Source organism: Penaeus monodon, chromosome 32, assembly GCF_015228065.2.
Source record: "Penaeus monodon isolate SGIC_2016 chromosome 32, NSTDA_Pmon_1, whole genome shotgun sequence".
Lineage (NCBI taxonomy): Eukaryota > Metazoa > Arthropoda > Malacostraca > Decapoda > Penaeidae > Penaeus > Penaeus monodon.
This window is the reverse complement of record NC_051417.1, coordinates 20673636-20674627: the sequence shown is the minus strand read 5'-3', so window position 1 is coordinate 20674627 and position 992 is coordinate 20673636. Positions and strand designations below refer to the sequence as shown.

The window sequence follows — 992 nt, the reverse complement described above, 5'->3', positions numbered from 1 at the left end:
TTTTTTTTTGTCTAAACAGTCTTTAAAAAATACAATCAGTGACCTTTTCTATCTCTTTCAATTTCTTCTCTTTCTTATCTTTCCATTCACTTCTCTCCTACACCCATAAATAAAAACTCCTCAGTCTTAAAGTATGAAAGATCGACACTGAAATCTCACCAACGACCTGCGAGTTGACCCTGCCCTTGGAGTTGATGGTGAAGACGTCGAGGCCGGTGAGGATGAGGGCGTGGTCCCAGTGCAAGGGGTCGCTGTCCCTGGGCGGGTTCTCCTTGCGTTGCCACGAGCAGAAGTTCGTCAGGAGGTTGTCGATGTCGTAGGGGCGGTGCAGGTCCGTCGGATCTTTGTACAGGATCTCGAGGCGCTTGAGGACGAACTTGATCCTGTGGCCTAAAGTGTCGTCGTTGTAGAGGAGTTGCACCTGGTGGGGGGAGGGGGGGGAGAGGAAGGAAGGCTGTTGTAAGGAGCAGTGTTAGATCGGCTATTGTCTGATTTTGCCAGAATTTTACTCTTAGGTATGGAGAAAATCTAAAGGAAGAAACATGGGCAAAAGATAGATACAAAAGAAAGCACAAACAGAAAGAAACGGAATATAATAACAATGAAAGGGTCAGAACAGAACGAAAAAAAGGGAAACGAAAGTATGGAAGATAAAAAGGAAATAACGTAAACGAATGACAGAAAGAAAAGGCACTCACAGCGTTGACCATAGCGAGGACCACCTTGAGCACCTGGTCCTCCGTGTCCCTCGGGAAGTTATCCTGCATGTGCCTGTACAGGTCCTTGTCGACAAACACGGCCGTTTCGATGTACAGGTCTTCGCCACGGAAACCCCTGGAAGGAAGTGGGTAACGATGAGGAGACAAATTATGGGTTCTTTGTGATGATTAGCCATGCAAGAGCGATCTCTATGGGAGTCTTTGCTGTGGGAACTTGCGCGCAGGGCAGTGACAGGGGTTCGAGCCCTCTTCCTTGTTTGTTTGTTTGCTTTT

The 992-nt window shown here is 47.4% G+C and overlaps 1 protein-coding gene across 1 annotated transcript in view; it reads right to left on the bottom strand.

Annotated features, from left to right (window-relative positions):
* The window catches only part of LOC119593592 (A disintegrin and metalloproteinase with thrombospondin motifs adt-1-like), a 60261-nt gene that overhangs the window by 12392 nt on the left and 46877 nt on the right, over positions 1–992 (bottom strand). Inside the window, exons 8-9 of the mRNA XM_037942546.1 lie at positions 699–838; positions 160–421 (exon numbers count right to left, since the gene is read on the bottom strand). Of these exons, the coding sequence (XP_037798474.1) occupies positions 160–421; positions 699–838 (402 nt within the window). The remainder of the gene's footprint in view (positions 1–159; positions 422–698; positions 839–992) is intronic.